General features: G+C 38.6%; 1 protein-coding gene across 5 annotated transcripts in view; it reads right to left on the bottom strand.

Moving 5' to 3' along the window:
- The window catches only part of TASP1 (taspase 1), an 85,659-nt gene extending 66,588 nt beyond the window's left edge, over positions 1 to 19,071 (bottom strand). For all 5 annotated transcript variants that reach the window (XM_030489110.1, XM_030489109.1, XM_030489107.1 and 2 more), the window contains exons 1-6: positions 19,000 to 19,071; positions 15,086 to 15,303; positions 13,705 to 13,772; positions 12,395 to 12,463; positions 4,002 to 4,122; positions 2,426 to 2,510 (exon numbers count right to left, since the gene is read on the bottom strand). In XM_030489110.1, coding sequence (XP_030344970.1) covers positions 2,426 to 2,510; positions 4,002 to 4,122; positions 12,395 to 12,463; positions 13,705 to 13,772; positions 15,086 to 15,230 — 488 coding nt within the window. In that variant the 5' untranslated portion in view covers positions 15,231 to 15,303; positions 19,000 to 19,071. The remainder of the gene's footprint in view (positions 1 to 2,425; positions 2,511 to 4,001; positions 4,123 to 12,394; positions 12,464 to 13,704; positions 13,773 to 15,085; positions 15,304 to 18,999) is intronic.
- Positions 19,072 to 19,364: the final 293 nt, after the last annotated feature.

Here is a 19,364-nt window from a genome sequence, read left to right as displayed (position 1 = left end):
CAAGATGTTGACTCAGAATGACACATTCTACATATGAATTTACAGCAAACTGCATACATCAGTTAGGACACTTGATCAGTCCTTCGCAATAAGCTTACCACTTGGAACAAATTCATTCACACTCATTAGAATTTCTTCTACTGAAAATTAGAAATATACCATTTTGAATTTATTTTGAACTGTCACTATAAAAATGGGTGATGAACAGCAGTAAATGGGCCAAAGTAACTGCTTCCAGGTCTTCATTTATAGACAAGAATCACCGTAATTCCACTTTTACTAATCTCACAGTTCCTGAATTTTTCTTGTGGGGTCATGTGCCAAACATTCTGGCCAGAAAACATTAAGTTAGCCTAAATCATGCTATAGAAACAGTCTCTACCACTAGGCTTCTTTAACAAGACAGGTTTCCTAGGGTAAGCAGTATGTGGAAAATTCCCCAATACACTATTTGCCCATGAGAAACATGATAAAATTTGGCTATCTTTACAAACAAAAATCAGTTACTAAAATCCTGACACTTCGTAGGAATGCCAAAATACAGATGCTCTCTTGTCATTTGATTATATACATTCCCAGCTTGTTCAGGAATATATTTCAATCCCAAAACAACAATGTGTCATGCCAAACTCTGCAAGAAAGGCAAGGCACGAAATTCTCGATATTCATCACCCACAATGAACATGAACTCTACCATTCTGAACTTGGGATACCCAGTAGGTACAGGAGCATCTATCACGGTAAGTCTATAGCGCAACCCATCATATCCTGCTAGTATAGATTGTTTCTAGGGTAACTAAATTGCTCTAATAAAATAGACGTTCAAAATCCAGAATGGGGAAAAGGAAATGAAAATATCTACCAGGTAACTGAGGTCCACAACATTTGCACAGTAAACTGTATGTGCTGGCTCTGAAGACAGTTCACCTCTCGCCTCCAGAGTTTGAACTCCCTTGTCTTTAAAAACATCTGTTAACCAAGACCTTGCACAGTGTTTTAGAAGATGTAGTCTTGTCCTTTGAGAGTAAGCGGATATAATTTCTCTTCCATTCAGTTTTTTTTAATAATAGCAGCATAAACTAGGTCATGAAGTTATAGCAAACATGCTAAAATGCCCAAATACTCTTCCTTATAACAATCTGAGAAAACATTGTGATGATACAGACAGAACTAAATCACAAGTGCTTGCTCCTGTAGCTGACTTCAGTTCTAGTTCTGGAACAGCAAAAAACCCACCTCATTTGATACTCTCTTTAATGTAACCCAGCTAAGCTCCACTTTCTCCTAACATCTGAAGAAATGAGCTACTAACAGCAATTGAAATTCAAGTTCTTATTTCCTTGGTAAACTCCTCTTCAGAAAAAAAGAGTAAGTTTTCTTACTAACTACAGTTACTCTTTCTTCGTTAAAGAGTTTTACGTGCACAATCTGCTTGGTGGTGGTTTGGTTTCAGGGTGGCTTTTTTTGATCTATGAAGTTCCTCTGCAGCATGACAGAACACTGAAATAGTGCTTTTCCTCACTGTTTAAATTGGAATATTATACCATCCAGCTACAGACTACTTGGCTGATTTTACAGAATAACATAAGGAGAGTAAAATTTGTGAATCTAAATATACATATTTTAAACTACATAAATCATGGTTTAATACATCTGCAAATACTGTAGTCCATTAGTTAGCAATTGGTAGCAAATCTCTGCCGCACGTATGATAACTGAGTCTAGCAGTCTATTAATATGAATGGCTCCAGTTCTCTACTTGCCAATTTAAGCTGCTAATGAAAATAAGATGGTTTTAAGAGCAATCAATTCTGACACATTTCTTGGATTCTTTCCAAAAAGATGCAATAATATTCCATCTAAGTATTAAACCCATCTCAATAAAGGAATGCACATTTTCATTGGTGTTGTAAATAATATTAAATCTACATTTAAGATAACTTCCCATTTTGGCTAAGAGGAAGTTACTAAACATGGCACATTTCCACACTATAGCTACCAAATAAAGCCACAAAGACAGGCAGTAAAGCAGGATTCTTTTATATACTTGTTAAGAATTATATTGCTTTTTTTAAAGGTAGATGGAAGCAAAGGCAGTAGAATTTCATTTTAATCTTGACGTATTCAGTGAATTCTCAAAATGCTACAGTAACAAACGTAAGAATTCAGTATGACATAACTGGAAAGAATCACACAGACAGAAATTATCACAAAATGATGTTGCCATCTATTCACAATACTTCATTCTAACCACAGCTTCATCAAGTGCACAACATGTTTCAAGATCAGAGAACAAAGTTTATCTTCTTTTAAAGGCTGGTAAGTAAAACAGCACCAGCCTTCTTGGGATAGGATAAAACCTTCAAACATTGCATGCAGTAGAGACAAAAGACCAAAGTAAAGTCAAGCAGAACAAAGCAATTACCAAGGTGGAATTCTGCCAGCAGAGAGTTTTCCCTTCTGCCCTTCACACAACAATCTATTTGCAACTGAAACTGGATTCTTGATTCCTGAAAAGAAAAATTAGCAAAAAATGGGAACACAATATTAAAATATTTTTCCACACAGCATTGTAGTGTTCATTTTGGCAACGGAAGTCAGCTTCCTTTAATTCCCAAGGCTTTGCCAAGTCAGTAAGAGACACCTTATGTTCTGTTTCAATTTAATAACAACTTCATTACTTTTTCCTTCACGTATCCTATCAGTAGTGACAAGCCCTTCTTCTAATCAACACCCACACTTTGTTTTTTTTTAATGAAAGAATCATATTGAAATATTAGGAATGACCTCCTACCACAGAAATCTTGAATTCAATCTATACTATGCTACAAGCCAAAGATGTTTTATGAGCATTAATTTTTCAAGATGGAAAGAGCTTTCATTTGGGTCGATCTGGCCAGAAGAGGGATTATAGGATTCAGGTTTAGCTTTCTCTCACTCCCTCATTTCCTCCTTCCCCATGGTTGGAAGGATACACTTTGTAACAAACAAGCACTGAAACACTTCATTTTACTGTTTATTTTAGATTTATATCTACATGAGGAAGTTATTACCAAGGTTTAGAACTATTCTAGGATAAAGAACAAAGCTTGAATTCTTGTCAGAAATGCTATTAAATAGGAGCAGTTAAGGCTGCTCAACATACTTGTGACAGAACCTCAACAACCCCTATTTGGGACATATTACCTGTATTTGTTTTGTACTGAAAGCTAAACCTAGACACAAAAACCACCCCAAACCAACCAAGACAGAGAATCACATTAGTTCTCAGATTAACTAAGTCCCATATGCAAATGTATCTACTGTACCTTGTAACAGTAACACACAAAATAAACCCAAATGTAACTGATCATGTGAAAGGAATTACAATGAAAAAAAACCTACAGCACAGCGAAATGTTACGTCCCAAGCAACCAGTTTGACAGGTGAGCAGCTGTGCCCATTCTCACGAATACATGGGAGGCTCCAGTCTGGAGGCTGGCACCCTGCATAGCCTTCTGACACTATAGAGGAAACTTTGGCTCCTCAGGATCCTAATCTGACCAGCTTAACTAAGAGATCAAAATATCGGCTGTCCTTATGAGTGAATACCATATCAGTAAGTTCTTCAAGAAGACAGAGAACAAAACCAAATACAAAGCCTAATTTTAATATGTTTTTTAAATAATTGCATTTTAGTATAAATGCATTCTACAAATTCATCTGAGCAAACTCTCTTCCATTGTGAATACACAATGGTGTATAGTGTCGTACAATTGTTCTGCATCAAAGGATTATCAGTGAACTAGTAAGACAATATGCTACACAAAGCAAATGAAGACAAAACAGTATTTCAGGGAGCAGGAATGCCTCCCCCTTTTTTAAAGGGGGCAGGTTTTATTTAAACAGGGCAGTATTTATAATGTGTCTGTCCCTCTAAAAAAAAAAAAGTAACAAAAAAGAACAAAATTGATCTTTGCACTTAAATCAGTAGTTAGCTTTATAATATGGAGTTGACATACCACTCAGTGCTCCAACTGCTCCAAAATTCAATGACTTCCCATCCATTATACTGGCATCACATTCTATCTCACCCAGAAGGTTTAGGTTAGATCCCAATCCTGCATTTGTAAAAGGAGAATCCTAAAAAATAAGAACAAAACATTGTAAGGCCACATCCGTAACAGACCAGATCAAAACCTTGCTGTAACAGATGACACTGATCTTGGTGCAGTGCACTTTCTTATTCTAGTAGTTTAATCTTCCACAACAAAAACAACAGCAGTGTGAACAGGATATCTCAAATTACTATAATAGAGACCTTACACCCTCTACAGGGTGTGATGTATCTCAAGTGTAATGATGCGCTAATACAAAAAACAATCACTCAGCAATTTACGATCATCATTTATGTGCAAGCAAAAGCCTTACAACACGAGTGAAAATCTCTCCTTCCATCCCTCAAAATACACACTTCATTCGGTCCCTAACCCACCAAGTAACATTTAAGTAGCATCTAATAACCACTGTACAGACCACAGCCTACCATTGAAACTCTGAGCTATGACACAGCAGCAAAACAGAACTGTACCTTTCCTTAACATTCTAAGCCTATGACTGCAGCTCTGCATGCAGAAACAAGAATCAGCATCATCAACAATTCACTTTGTAAGATCTCTATGTGATTACTAGCATAAGGACAGTCATTTCTGTGGCCTGGAAGTTTCTTGAATAAAAACCAAGACATATTTCATAGCAAGTATGGAACAACATCTAATAAATTAGCTATAAACCTAACTCCTCTTGTATTAGCACCTTCTTGTAGCTTTTTGCAAAATCGAGGTTCTCAAACAAGAAGTCTTGCATGCTAGAATTAAACCCACCCATTTTTGCCCTTCCCATTTCATCAGAGCATCCCCACAATTTTAAAACCGCAAAATGCCTAAGCAGCACAGTTCAGGAGTCTCACTGCCAGGTCAATATAACGCCCTTTTAGATGCAAGAGCAAAACAAATATAAGCCAAAGAAAGGTAACAGCCCCGAACAGGAAAACAATAAGATTTCAGGGATGCTGCATGCTTTCAGAGTTTCGTATCTGCTTTTATTACAACAGCATAACAACCCGATGCAACAAAGAAAAATGATTGTCTAGACCACATGTGAACATGTCAATGAAATTAGATGGTCATGCTTTTACAGTATGTGTAATAAAAGCTGAATCAGGAAACAAGTCTACTGGAAACAGCTCAAAGTTCTGTCTTCAATGTCAAGTGAACTGGTTCTTTTTTATACATATTAATGTGCGATGAATACAAGGAAACAAAAGAAAGAGAGCACACAAATGAAAGATAAATTTGATGTACGTCAGTTAGCTTTTGTTAACTTTCAAATTAACATAAATTCAAAACCTGTTTTGCAAGATGTTCATTCTAATTTACAAAGATATTTCAAGTGTTCTTAGTGTTTGAGTAATCAAAACACTATCTTCCTGAAGAATAATGAATATATAATACATGATTAATACATAATCATGAAACAGACTGTAATCTCTCAGTGTTCATTTTGTACTACTCCTCCTTATTTTCTGCTTTTTCCTTCTGCATCCAAGAAATAGCACAAGATTTTACCCCAATTTATCGATCCTATTTTATCCCACACCGCAATAGATCTTCAAATTCACTGTGTATTTTCATTGTGGCGTTCATTTTGATAGCTATGCCTCACAACAAATAAGTAAATTTGAAAAGATTTTAGAATAGTGAAATATTTGCAGTTCAGCACACAGGGAGTAACTTTCAGGGATTGGGGTGGGATATGATTAAAAAAAAGGCTACCAAGATGATGGCCTGGAAAAGGCAGAAGACTGCAGAGCAGCTGCTGGCTTAACCAACTTCATTGCTCCTCAGGGTCTATGAGAATGAAGAAAATTAATCAGTGAAGTTTACAACAAAAGGAGCAGAGAAGTGAAGGAAGGAACCTGAACACAAAGAGAGAAAGGTACTTGGAGGATGAAGTAAAAACAGGAATGTGTTAGGATGAACAACGCTTACTCCTAGTGCTGTCCAAGTTCCCTGCCCATGGGTAATCAGAGTGCATAGACCTGCAAGCCTGCAGACAAATTTCTAATGTTCTGTTCCAAAAACATTCACTCAGTACATTATACTCAAAAGCGTGAGCAAAGAGGAAGAATTTTATGCTGTACAGATTTGTCACTGCCACAAAGCAAACACAGCTGTTACCTTAAGAGCAGATGTCATGGCCAAATAAATGGAGTGAGAAGGATCCATCAGAACAGAAGTCCTAGTAACACTGTCCAGAACCCTTCTGCAGCCAAGACACAAAGCTCTCTATCCTCTGATAAACAATAATCAAAAGAGGGAAAGAGTGTAGGGAAAAAATACAGGATAGAGTGTCACTGGTTCACTTTATTTCTGAAAATCTAGATGTGTTTGATGCTTTGGCATAGCACCTTCACTGGCACAACATCAAGGATGCACCAAGAGACAACTTATTCAGAGGAACTCAAGACAAAGGGAATGTCACCTGTTTCTCCCTATGGAATATTTACCAGAATACCACAGAATATTGGATAAATAAGAACGATTTGTAGATGCCTCTTTGCAGGCTTAACTCTTTCATTTTAGGGCTCGGAAGGAATCTTACCAGTACAATCAGTCACATCATAAGCAACTTCTCCAGTAAAAAGAAATAAAGACCAAATTCCAAGCACCCGTTCAAAATTCCTATGGAGCTTTACAACCAGACTGCAATTAAGAAGATGGTCTACTCTAACTTTACAGCTCTGAAAGGTGATCTGATAACTTTAGACAGTGCAGGAACTGGGTGCAAACACATGGACATTTTGATACCTATCCGAGTATCTCTGAGATGATATGAAGCCTTTGAAATCAGACAGGGGAAAACCATCATAAAACAAGGAAACAGAAATTCACACCTACTTCTATGAACAGGCAAGGACATGAAATACATCACAAAAATACATGTCTTTTTTAAAAACATGAATCTCTGCAAAGCCTGACCAAAAGATTTCAAGACTCTGATACACAAATGGAGGAATACAACTTATGAAAATTAAGATGTATTTTGACATGAAAATTCAAAACCTTCAAGGAATGCAGAAGTAATATTAAAACAAAAGTGTGCATGCTTTCAATGGGAGAAGAAAATAAACTGAGTTAACTGAACCAGTCTCTTCATAGCCTTAGACAGAAAAATGCAGTACTGCAAGAATTATATGACTACCATGTAATGGGGAAGAACCCAATCAAAGCATGTATCCAAGAAGACTGAAGAAGGGAAAGGAGGAAAAGGTTTATTCTATGATAATAAAAAAGGTCATTCTATGATAATAAAAAAGTTATCTTCAGGAACATACTTTTATGTGTTCCTGAAGATGTAAGGAACCCAAGTAGAGATCAGCCTTTATATTACTAAGGAGACTGAAAAGAAAGACAAGAAAGCAAACCAAGCATGAGCTTTGCATGTTAACAGCAAGCCCTATCACCATAGAAAAGTAAAAAAGACGAGGGAAAAGAGAAACAAATGGCTATTCAAAGCATTTTAACAAAACATAAGCTTTTAATTAGGTGAAAAATTCCAGACTACCTGGCAATTACTCCACCACTGAAGTATCTCTAACTTACAATGTAAACCTATAGCAAAGGAGATACTACAAAGCTTTAAGATGTGAAACAATTTTCATTTTCCCAAGTCACCCATCTTGTAAAAACTCTGAAGCTACTGAGGGTATCACTTTTATTTTTAGAATCCTTTTTACTTCAAGATGTATTTATAAATGTTCCAGCAGCAAACACAGCCATGCTGAAGTTTCTAGTTGTGGTCAAAGTTGGAATGCTTGAAGAAGTTACTCAACACTATTATACTAATAGTCCTGAATTACATCTAGGCGAACAGTTACCATGCTCTATTTTCAGCATGCATTAAAGAACATTCCATCCATCTTTGATACAGTTTTGGCCATGGTTTATTTGCAACTTTTAGAAGGGGTTCAAAGTCTACAGGCATTTCTTTTTACACACTCTAATTTTAAAATTTGTTTTTCTGAGGAAATTTAGTGACAAGAAGTAATAATCTACAAGGATGAGTCATGTCCCCTTCAATTACACCAGCTAAAATGTTTTCAAAGAACACTTTTGTCACAGATTACTGTTAGCCACTCCGCTGCAAAACATCATCATAGTGCTTTTAACTAGAATTAACAACTTCCAGTTCATTACCCATTACAAGTTCATCTGTGGTGACTGCCTTAATACAACAAGGCTGCTGGCATTGTGCTTTCATCTTTGAAGACAAGTCCTTGGGACTGACATTGTATACTCAAAAATCTTAGTTACTATAAATTTAATAAATCAAAATAAACAATACGTTGTTTCACTGCAAAATTTTGCAAAGAGCCACACAAACCCACTCCTTGAGTAAATCAACAGGTTCAAAATACCCTTTGCACTGATCCATGGGAAAAAACCAAACAAACAAGCAAATCCGCAAACAAGTGAAAAAATAAATCGAGAAATTTCAGTAGCAAGGAAATCAAAATCCAAACTGTGACATCCATTTCCCCATCAATCATATTAATTTTCCATTCAAATAACATTCATAAAGAACATTCTACTGAAGTCAGATTAAAAGAAACAAGTGATCTACTAACAGTATTAATAAAATTAGACTAAATTTAGAAGTTTGAAGTCTTCATCATTCTTTACAACAAATTTAGGTTTTTGTCTCCACTACCTGAACAGTAGACTTTCTAAAGAGCCCTACAGTTAAAGAAGAGCTTGAAATTGTACATCATTCTCACAGCCAGCCATAAATGCAACCAGCATGTGGTTTTGTTGAAAATTGCAAGTTTTAAGGGGGATGTGTAGAGAGGCACCTTTTTTCCACCTCCAAAAAGATGCCCAAATCCCTTTGTTTCAAGAAAAACTCAGACTTCATAAGGTGGCTGATAACAAGGGTGCAAAAAGAAATGGTACTGCAATACTGTCTTTGTAAATGATGAGTCTTATGAAGCACCTTGTCCAGAAACAATTTATTACCGAAAGCTGAAAGAGGTAACATGTTCATTTGTTTCTCTGCAATGACAGAGTTCACAAACTGGAAAACATAACTGCCTTTAATCAACTTATCAAATACAGCTGACGCTTACGAAGACCAGCACAGTTATTTTAACAGTATTCTGGGTCAGCTGCTCCTGTTACTTCGCAGAAGAAATCTACCTTTTCTCTAGTAATTATTATTTTAATCACAGAACACAAGAGTCACAGAATCCAACAAAGAAAAGCTGTTCTTTCTCCATTTAGAGCCTGCAAAAATAAAACAAAAAACAGACAGCATACCACAAGCAAACTGTCAGCTTGCTCATAAAAGATCAAGAGCAAGTCTTGCGCCTCAACAAGCCTTTGAAGTGATGCCTCTTGGATTAGCTGAAATACTGTGTAATAGGAGTTGTGTAATTGAGTGGAACTGAGGAAAAAAAAGTAATCTTTTGTGACACTTCGATGAAAAAATACTTGTGCCTTGCAAAGGCTACAGATTTTTTGGAATAGAGCATTAGAACTCCTAGAGAATTCTAAAGGTGATTAAATATTTGAGACAAACTTGCCACAATGTGTTCTACAGCAACCAAAAATATCAAGAAGTTCCAAACAGTAACTTCTGTTTGTAACTTCTTGTAACAGTAACACAAACAATAGAATCTGTTATCACATGTCACACAAGCTTTTGTTGTTCTGTATCTTAATCTGTATTAATGATATGTGAAGACATTGTTTTCATACAGATTTTCACTATATATTTGCCAATTCAAAATACTGAAGTACTTTACAAAGTCGGGTTTTCTTCCTGCATAAACAGAAGTAAGCGTCAGCTCATTAGAGAGACAGACATCATACAAACTTACATTTTTACCCATTAAATACTGTAATTGATGAGAAAAACTATTCTGTTTGCTTTGCTGACTTGCCACGTACAGTTTCTGTTTTCCATAGAGCAGTAGGAAAAACAGCAGAATTAAAACACAAGATGCAGCTCCAGAAATGTCTGGAGGTGGTGTTCAGAAGGAGATACGAGTAGATACGAACCTTTCAACATCTTGAAATCTGAATTTGGATTTTGGAATTTCTCATATCAGATGCAAAAATCTGCCACTGCAATCCACACCATTTTCCATTTTGAGTGTATTTATGAATTTTTTTCAATGTAACTGCATAGTTACGTACCTTAATTTAAAAGAAGCCCAAATCCCAAACCAAATACTCTTTATCCCATTAACAGAGAGAACAACCCACAATTAAGAGGTTATATAAATCACTTAAAGGATAAATGAAATTACCCATTAGTTACACTAATGACAGTACAACCTGAACAAATTAATATTTAATCTTAAAAAACAGGAATAGTGTGGAAAAAAAAAATAGGTTTCGTGCAACAGTACACATAAAAATACTACCCAAGACAACTATTAAACCAAAAAGTGTTATGATGGCAGACATCTCCAGAATAGCAGCAAGACAGATGAGATAAAAAAGGGCTTCTGACGGGAGTAATTTCATTAAAAAGTTTTAATTTCATCTTACAGCCATAACTTCTTACACAGAAGCCACTTAAGAGTATTTAAATCTACTAAACTTTAAGAAGAAGAGTCTCTCGGGGACAACAGAAACAGATCAAATATTTACCCCAGATGCTGCTGCAAAGAGATATGCAACTGTTAAGTTCAGCTTCTTAAAATATGTTTTCTTCTGTGTAGCTCAGTAAAAAAAAATCCCAACTGAGGAGGGAACCGACACACAAAACAATCTTGTGGAGTAACAGCAGCCTCAGTTAGCTTCTGGAAGTGCATTATAAATAATTCTATCAGAGAGAGATCTTTTGTTTTCACCTACCTATATTCTAATGTTTAAGATAACACATGAAAGCATATTTGAACAGCTCAGTGGAGACCAAAACTACTGTTTAAAGCCAAGAAGCTTGCCAAGTTAAAAGTATGACTGAAGTCTTGGCTCCTAGTCAGCATGTCTAACACATATTAAAGTACATACTGCCTGCCTTACGCTAACCCTATCAAGTATGTTAATTTACACTTTCCCAACTTATGTGTAAGCAAATCCACTGCTAATCCTCTCAGAATACTACCATAAATTCCAAACCCAGGATATTATTTTTACAGCACAACACTTACATTGCCTTCCTTCTTTCCTAATAAAGTTGGAGAGGAAGAAGCAATTACTCCTTAGAGGAAAGAGGAATACCTGTTTCAACCATTACTGCCATGAGAGATTAGTGGAGCTGGCACAATAACCAAACTGCCTCATTTATATCCCAAAAATTCTTTTAGTTTTACTCTTTTCTACATTATTTCTTAGGGACCCTTCACTAAAGTTAGATGCTATAAAAACCTCACCACTCCAAAGACAGGTTTCCAGAAACCTCACAAACAGCTGCCCATCTCTTTATTATTATCAAGACTTTATCTTAAATAACAAGTACCATTTTGAAATAAAAGCAGTATTTATCCTTCTATACATATTTATCATAAAAATCAGAAAAAACCCCACCCCATTATATTACACTGAAGCCACATTTCTCTGATCAGCCTGCTTCTAGTCTCTAATCCTATCAGAGATCATACAGACAGAAAGTAAAAAATGTAAGAAAAAAAGCATTTGGGAATTGTATTAATTTAAGCTTATAGCAGAAGTATGTCGTGGTATAAATGAGAACTTAAAACTCTCACTTGATTTTCACAGAGTCCTTTAACTGGATGGAGAGACAAAGCAGCATTACATTTATACAACCGCTTTTGTAGAATTATCCTGAAGAACTGAAAAAATTATGAATAACACAACCCAAGAAAGCATCCTCAGAGGCAGTTGCCTCACTCTAATTACTACATGAGTATTAATAGAACTACTAAAGACTAATTACATCTAAAATCCTTGCATCATAATTTCAAGATATGAAACATAACTCAGTGAGATATTAATGCAAACAAAAAGAATAAGGACTTCTAATTTCTAGTCAACATATACTACCAGTAACACGATTTTCTTTCCTATCTAAGAAGCAGAGCCAGTACAGTCTGCCTGAGCTTGGTAATTCAGAAATAAAGTTCCCCACAAAGTGTTCAGTAAGTCCTTAATAATTATTTATTCTTGAAGGTTAAAGACAATCTGATAAGGCATTCCTAAGATGACAACCAAATGGCACCAACTAGTAAATACATTTACTCCAAAATACAGTGGAAAAGTAAAAGATAAAATTAGTGTAGGACAAAAATGGAAATCTCAGTAGACTTCCCACTTGAATTAATATCTTCCTACAGAAAAATCTGGCAATCCAAGAGACATATTTACTCCTAGTCAGTAATTCATACCTCCAATTCTATAAGTGCTGCAGTCACCGCATCTGTTGCAAGAGCACCAGCCTGTAGCTTTTCAATTGCCTGTAAAAACAGAAGTATTAGTTGATGATCAGGAAATTCTAATATTATATGACTAAGCTCTACATTTTCCTAGTCCTGTACAAAACAAAACCTTCACCAATTAGTTTGAAATGTAAGATCTTCAAATGATATACACATACAAAAATGAACTTCTGGAGCCTAATACTGTTTTTTAGATCCATATTGGACAAGACTTTACAGTCAAGCTTTGTCAGGGAACCCCAGAAAACAACTATGTCTGCAACTTCAGCTGCAGGACAAAATGCAACCGTTCGTTCTTCAGACAAGTTATTTATGTTGGATACCAAGCTTAAAGAACCAAATGGAATCTCAAATTAGACTTAAAGTCAACAGCAAACAACTTTTTTTTCACACATAATTAGCTGGAAAATCAATATTACCAGGGTTAATACATAATTTTAATGAAGACGGTGTTAAGTTTGGGTGATTTTTGAGGCTTCTCATTACAAAATTAGATTGGTATTAGGATTGAGCAAGAGAATTGTAAAATGAAGTGATAATTATCAGAGGCCAACTCTGAAACTCTTCTAAAAAGCCTGCCAAGCTCCCCAACTCCTCCCTGGAGAAAGCAAAAGGCAGCAGAAATTTTAGAGGCAGGTCTTCCAGCTTCTCATTCAACACAGCAGATAGGACTTGCCAGTTCCAAAGCTAAGGTCTTAGGGGAGATTAAAAAAAACTAATTTTGATGGAAATTCAAGTCTTGCCATTACTCCCTTTCCAGAGTTTTGATTTTTTGTTTTGTTTTTCCTGTTTCTACCTCCCCTCCTATTATGAAGTTAAGAGCTATCAAGAAGAAACAAATTATAGAACTCTCTGCATTCACAGAGCAATCTGGATGCTAGAGTTTAAATACATTCCAAAAAGAGAGGACATTGATACAAGAAAAATCTAGACACCATATTTAACTCCAGAAATCCCAGAGCCTCTGGAACAGTGCAGGAAGCTGTAGGAATACTCCATGCAGGTACCACTGTTCCCTCTCCTGCTCTCCCACTGTTCCTTTGGTGTCTGCTGTTTGCACCACTGATAAGAACGCTGCTGCACCTCCTGGCCATGCACTCTATTGACTTGGTATCATGGTAACGGCTCCATCTTCCCTCTAGAAACGCATACATCCTGTGTAGTTAAACCCAGATACGCCCATTCATACTGAAGGGACAGTGCTACCAAATACATTTCTTGTATACCTGCTACAGGACTGTGGAGGTGGTAAGACATACCTTCTGACAGGCTCTTTTGCACACATGCTTGTATTCCTTAGCTTTGGATTCGGAATGATAACCTGCACCTACAATTAAGGCAAAAGGAAAAGAGATTACGCTACCTATCAAAAGCCTATAGTGCGCATAAAGATTTAAGATATAGGCAGATACAGACATCCTGATTCCAGGTTACACTGGCATTTCCTTTTTGTATCAATGGCTGACAATTTCTTGCATTCCAGCATTGATTCAAACACACTTAGTAAAATACAGGATACAGAGCATATATGCAGAAGCATGAAGGTATAAAACTCAGCATCATACAATCTCCTATAAGCACTGTCCAAGAGATTCCAGTTTTGCTCATTCTTGGAGGCCTACAAGGATGCTGGAGAGGGACTCTTCACCAGGGACTGTAGCGATAGGACAAGGGGTGGTGGATTCAAACTTAAACAGGGGAAGTTCAGGTTAGATATAAGGAGGAAGTTCTTTACTGTGAGGGTGGGGAGGCACTGGAACAGGCTGCCCAAAGAAGTTGTGAATGCTTCATCACTGGCAGTGTTCAAAGCCAGGCTGGACAGAGCCTTGGGTGACATGGTCTAGGGTGAGGTGTCCCTGCCCATGGCAGGGGGTTGGAACTAGATGATCTTAAGATTTTAATGTCCTTTCCAACCCAAACCATTCTATGATTTTATATTTTCAAGATTAATAGTATTTAACAAAGAACCTACTAGAAAAGAATATATGAGTAAGACACACATAACACATTATTTGAGAATCACATCTGAGTAGATGATCTTTTCATTACACGTGGAAAGAATACACCATAATTCACTTCAATACGGATGAGATAAAAAAAGTTAAGAGCTGGAGGAAACTTTTCAAAAGGGTAAAAAAAAGTGAGGTTCTACTACAAACAGCCTAAAGAGCTTTCAGGAAGACTTGACTAGACTGTCCTTACAGACAAGTTAGACAAGAAACTCTCGGTAGTGAAACAGCTGTGTTTCATTTACCCTTCTGTAGGGTAAAGAAATAGACTGAAAGACCTTTCACATTTTGTAGGTTTCCCAAGCTTATGTGCTTGGGAAACCTACAACAAATTCTGCAGCTGCTTAGCTGCAGAATTAGACATTTTATTACCATTTAAATTTATGGGGTTTCTTTGTCAAAGAGAAAAACAAAATACCATTGACATCATCCCAAAACTTACATTTGTATTAACGGTTTCCAACATCCTCCAGCCACTGCAACTTCCCATCAAACTCTCCGCTCCCAGATTTACACCCAAAGTTAATGTCATTTCATTAACATACTAGCAGTCCAAAATCCATATAAAATTTTGATATTTAGTTTCTATATGCACTATTTATATTCCAGCTGTTACGCTTCTGCATCTTACCTGCATGGACAAGCACAAATCCCACTCGTTTCCCTCTTTGGGTTTGCTTTGTTTCGGGCTCTTTGACCACCACTTTTACAGCTGTAACCTGAGACGATTCGGAAGGTAACACTTCTACTGAACTTATCCCCTTCTCCATGATCATACGTTAGGATCACCATCTTCTACTGGAAAAGAGCACCCTTCCATTCAGAAATAAACTCTGGAGAGGAATCATCCTAAAACCAAACCACATGCATACATTAGATACTGATTTCAAGAGATTCATTTCATACAAATAACTTCAGAAAGAACTTCAGGAAGAGAGGTTTGGAACAAGAAGATTATGCCTCTTCAAAGAAGGGCTTCTAAGTTCTGCCTCTTCCCTAGCTGAGAGCATTAATGAGACTTAAAGTAATCAAAGTCCATGTTGCAAGTTGAAATCAGCCTTTTCTTTATGACTTACCTTGATAATAACCTTTCTAATAATAATCTAATAATCTTCCTAGACATTGGAGGGAATTGTTGGTAAAAGGCTTGCCCATGACTGAGAGAAGGCTGCTTTCTATGGTCTCCTTTTATTCAACAGTACAACTTATTTCTCCACTCATCATGCTTAATTAGCTTTTAATGTGACCATGCTCCACAGCCAGAATCTTTACTCCTTAAAAGTGTCATTCCCTGCTTGCTTGTAAAGTCCTCAGCAACACTTGTAACAACGCTGGCAAAGCTGAAAGACAGTTTATATGGTTGCACAGAAGAATTTCCCACCCTCAAATCATACACTGGCATCTGCCTGAGTGATTTCGTGTCTATGTTTTATGTGGGGGATGTAGAATCCGTGCATTAACAGAAATTCAGTAGTGATACAAAAAGTTACAAACATGTGCTCCAGAGAATTGTATCATGTGAGTAACACAAATGCCATACCTTTCTCTTTCTTTTGCAGGAAATAGCTGTTTAAGATCCTCTAATGAACTCCCACTCTTACATACTTTTTCATCCCTTACCCTTATTATTCAGTGGGAGGCAAAAGGAAGGGAAAATCATTTTTTTTTAAATGGCAAAGTATCTCTAAAAACAAATGCCAAATAAGCCTAAAACAGCAACAGGAAGTTTGCAAGATAAGTGTAAGGATAACTACCATGATTATTCACGAACCACGATATGCTCAAGTCAATCTCAAATAAATTAGTAACCTTATTTGGTTTTGATCTTAACCCTTCAGATGTTTATAGAATTTAATGTTTATAGAAAGTTGTTGGAAAAACTCTCAGTAATTTTCCAGTATACAAAAAAGCTCCCAACTTCAATCACAGACTTATGTTATTTTTCACGAGTCAGAAAACAAACTCACTGTATTTACTGCTCCTCTTATCCACAGCCTAATACGGGTTAATCCTAACACAATACCATTTCTCTAGTTCAGCACGTAAAATTAAAAACAGAGACATTCTACGTGTTGAATCACTCCAGGAAGTGAAAAAGCATGTAGTTAATGCATGCATGGAGAAACCCTTTATAACACATTAAGATATTCCAATCTGATGTCTATCACTCCTACCACCTCGAAAGGGTCTACTTGTAACCTAAGAAGAATAGAAAGGGAACACAAGTGAAAAAAGAGATGTTTAATATACAGGATTTAAACCACAGATTTTGCAAACACTCTATGGCTTACTCCAGTAATTAAATACCACTTCATTCAAACAACCAAAACAATGCAAATTATGTTTAGCAAGCTTCAGTACTGGCACAGAACAAACTTCCTGGGTTACCACAACCATCCTTTCAATAATGAAAACTTAGCACAGCTTTCTAGGAAGTTATTTATTTTCATTCATTTTTTTCTCAGATGCTAAACATACATAGGTATCTTCATATATTTATAAATTTATATTTCAAAATTAAATATGAACTTACTGTTGTAATTATAACTATGTATATTGATACAAAATGAGAGACCACTACAATACATAGACTATACAGACAGAAAAAGCATTTATGGACTACATCCAATGGTAATGGTCTCCTGTATAAACTTCAGAGCTAAAATTTAAGTCCTAATCACTGCATTTATTTCCTTTCTGCTAGTAATAATGAAGAAAGCTCCAGTAGCCTGTAACACAGGCAATAAGCTGAAACAGAGTCAGTTTTCTACAGACTCCACTTTGCTACATCACATTACACCACGCAGTATGTCATTACAGCAACAAGGGCATGACAAAAACTTAAGTAAATGGACAGAGGAACAAGCAAGCAACCTATATTCTTGCAGAATGGAAGAAACAGTGTGGTGGTAGGGAAAGTAATAATGACGGTAGTTAAATCAGTTTTGAAAATGAAAATACAGATGCCACAAAGACTAAATAGCAGCATAACTCCTGACTGAAAACCATAATTAGGCCTTTGCATACACTTGGGTCTGAGCATGTGTTTATTTTTACCAGAAAATGCACAGTCAAACCCACCTCAATAATTTTCATAACACTTACTTCACATCAACTCAATTTCGTCAAACCCCTTCCATCTCAAACCATTCTTCAATTCCTTTCAAATTTCATTCACAAACCTGCGGGACCCAACCTGTCCCTTTGTATCTTCTAGAATTCAGCTGTTCTCCTTCCTGGCTGTCATACATTCATCACTCCTGATCTCATCCCTTCATGCTACATAGTTCACTATTCTATATCTGTGCAGCCACAGGAACAGTGGAGAATATACTCTACTTTGACTCCTGATGAAGATAGAATCATAGAATGGTTTGGGTTGGAAGGGACCTTAAAGCTCATCCAGTTCCAATCCCCTGCCACGGGCAGGGACACCTTCCACTAGAGCAGGGTGCTCCAAGCCCCTGTGTCCAACCTGGCCTTGAACACTGCCAGGGATGGGGCAGCCACAGCTCCTCTGGGCACCCTGTGGCAGCGCCTCAGCACCCTCATAGTGAAGAATTTCTTACCAATATCTAATCTAAATCCATCCTTTTTTAGTTTAAGGCCATTCCCCCTTATCCTACCACTACATGCCCTTGTGAAACGTCATAAATCATAATAAAAAGTCATGAACCAAGAAAGCAGATGTGTCACAGCTAAGGTATAAAGAGTTGCTTAGGCTTTCACAGGGCACTTGTCATAGGCGCTACAGCTAATCCGCCATTCCCCCCCGATTTAAAGCTCTATCTAACACTCACTGCACAGAAAACAGCCCTACAGAGCAAACACTTACAAACTCAGCGGAGGGATGAAGAGAGAGACGTACACACCCGTGTGTCCGTCTCAATACTGGCAATGTGGCAGTTTCTTCTAAGAGCTTTTAGGGTTTACAGTAGGAAGCTTGAGAGCGGTAGAACGAAGAGCAACAGGGCGAGAGAGACGCGCTTGACCCCACGACCGAGCAGCCGCGGCACGCTTCGACAACCGACATGGAACAACAGCAACCGCGACGCTGGCGAGGGAACGGACAACCAGCAGCCACAGAACGAAACAGGAGAAGAAACTTTTATTCGGAAAACACCCTATGCGGGACCGGCCGCGGCCGCTGCCACCCCCCCGGAAGCCCCTCGGGCCAGGCCGGGCCGGGTGGCGGGAAGGAAGGAGAGGACCGCGGCCCGGTCCCCCCCGCCCCGTTACCGCCACCCGGGAGCTGCCCCGGGCCCCGCGACCCCCGGTGTCTCCATGGCAACCGCCAAGGGGGACCCCCCCCCCCCTCCATCAGCCCCCCTAGAGGTGGGGCCGCAGCGGCGGGGGTGACGTCACCCGGGGAGCCCGCGCGGCCGCCTCGCGGCGCGGCCGTTACGCCCCTCAGCCGCCCGCGGAGCCCCGGGAGCGGCGGAGAAGCGATTCGCGAGCGCGGGGAGGTAGGAGAGGACGGGCCGGGGAGAGGCGGGATCGGTGGGGTAAGGCGGGGCAGGGCGGAACCAGGCGCGAAGCACTCACCCTCCGCCGCCGCCAGCCCCGCGCACACCCGGAACCGCCCGCCCGCCTGTTGCCTCGGTGAGGATGAGGCGTCCCGCCCACCGCCTGCCTCCCATTGGGCGAGGCGGGCCAGGCGACCGGACATGGCGTATCGGATGATTGGCGTTCCCAAAGGCGAATGGCACGCCAGCTGCCGCGGGGAACACCAATCGCGGCGGGGGGGCGGGAGCTCGGCCCGGTGAGAGCGCCCCCATTCACCTCAGGACGGGCGGGTTGGCGCCTGCCGTCCATTGCCGCTTGTGGGGCGAGTGGTGATGGCGGGCGGGCTCGGGAGGCGCCGGCCAGAGAGCCCAAACGGCTCCATCGGCTTCCCCGCGGGGTGCGCA

The sequence above is a fragment of the Strigops habroptila genome, chromosome 6, assembly GCF_004027225.2.
Source record: "Strigops habroptila isolate Jane chromosome 6, bStrHab1.2.pri, whole genome shotgun sequence".
Taxonomy (NCBI): domain Eukaryota; kingdom Metazoa; phylum Chordata; class Aves; order Psittaciformes; family Psittacidae; genus Strigops; species Strigops habroptila.
The sequence above is the reverse complement of the archived record's forward strand: the minus strand, read 5'-3'. Positions and strand labels throughout refer to the sequence as shown.